An 865-nucleotide genomic window follows, 5' to 3' on the forward strand; every position below is an offset into this window, starting at 1 on the left:
TAAACCACCACCGCGCGTGGCCCTAAACCACCACCGCGCGTGGCCCTCGTGGTCCAGTCCTTTCCGTGATGTCCTGTCTCCCTCCCCCTAGTCACCTGCCGTGCCTATTACATTCCTTGACAGAAAGGACATGAGAAAAGCACCATCCAACAGAGGCCCGAGTGCCAGAGGCCCAGAGCCTTCAGTAGTTTCAAGGGGTAAAAAAAGCTGCACACTTCTCAACATAAAGTTCATTCAAGACTGCTTATTCGTGTCACACCCGCGTACTTTTGTCCCTCTTTCGGTCCCAGCTCTGAGCTCGTTAAACATCCTCACCTGGCAGCCCGGGTTGTCCTTGCGGGCCGCGGTCTCCTTTGGGCCCCTCTACCGCGTGGCCTGGGGTCCCTGGCAATCCCGGTTGTCCCTGTGGTCCCGGCGGACCCATGAATCCTTGTTCTCCTTTGGATCCAGGAATTCCTGGGCTCCCGGCTAATCCTGGGAAGCCCACGTCGCCCTTTGAACCTGGAGAGTAAAGACGGTTGAGATGGTGAAACGCAGGGAGGAAGAGAAGCTCAGTGCACCACGGAGGAGGGAGGCGCCTCCAGAAGGCCCCAGGGGGAAGCCAGAGCCGGGGGCCTTCTCCTGCCTGTCTACTGAACGACTCCGGCCACAGCCCACCTGAAAAGGAGGCTGAGGATACCCAGAACCTGCCATTACTCCTTATGCTCTTTAAAGCATGTGTTCTTTGGCAAAGGGACTTGCATACATGTGGAGCCAAGCCTGCAAGGTATGGCACTGCGGAAACTAGGGGCTTGTTCCATCCACAGGCGAATGAAGAAGGTGTTATATGCACCCCAAGGAGCTCGGCTCCGAAGGAGTGACGGTG

At 57.2% G+C, this 865-nt stretch overlaps 1 protein-coding gene across 1 annotated transcript in view; it reads right to left on the reverse strand.

Annotated features, from left to right (window-relative positions):
* The window catches only part of COL4A1 (collagen type IV alpha 1 chain), a 77574-nt gene that overhangs the window by 16482 nt on the left and 60227 nt on the right, over positions 1 to 865 (reverse strand). Inside the window, exon 41 of the mRNA XM_040267449.1 lies at positions 316 to 501. Coding sequence (XP_040123383.1) covers positions 316 to 501 — 186 coding nt within the window. The remainder of the gene's footprint in view (positions 1 to 315; positions 502 to 865) is intronic.

The sequence above is a fragment of the Oryx dammah genome, unplaced genomic scaffold (genome assembly GCF_014754425.2).
Source record: "Oryx dammah isolate SB20612 unplaced genomic scaffold, SCBI_Odam_1.1 HiC_scaffold_24, whole genome shotgun sequence".
In the NCBI taxonomy this organism is placed as follows: domain Eukaryota; kingdom Metazoa; phylum Chordata; class Mammalia; order Artiodactyla; family Bovidae; genus Oryx; species Oryx dammah.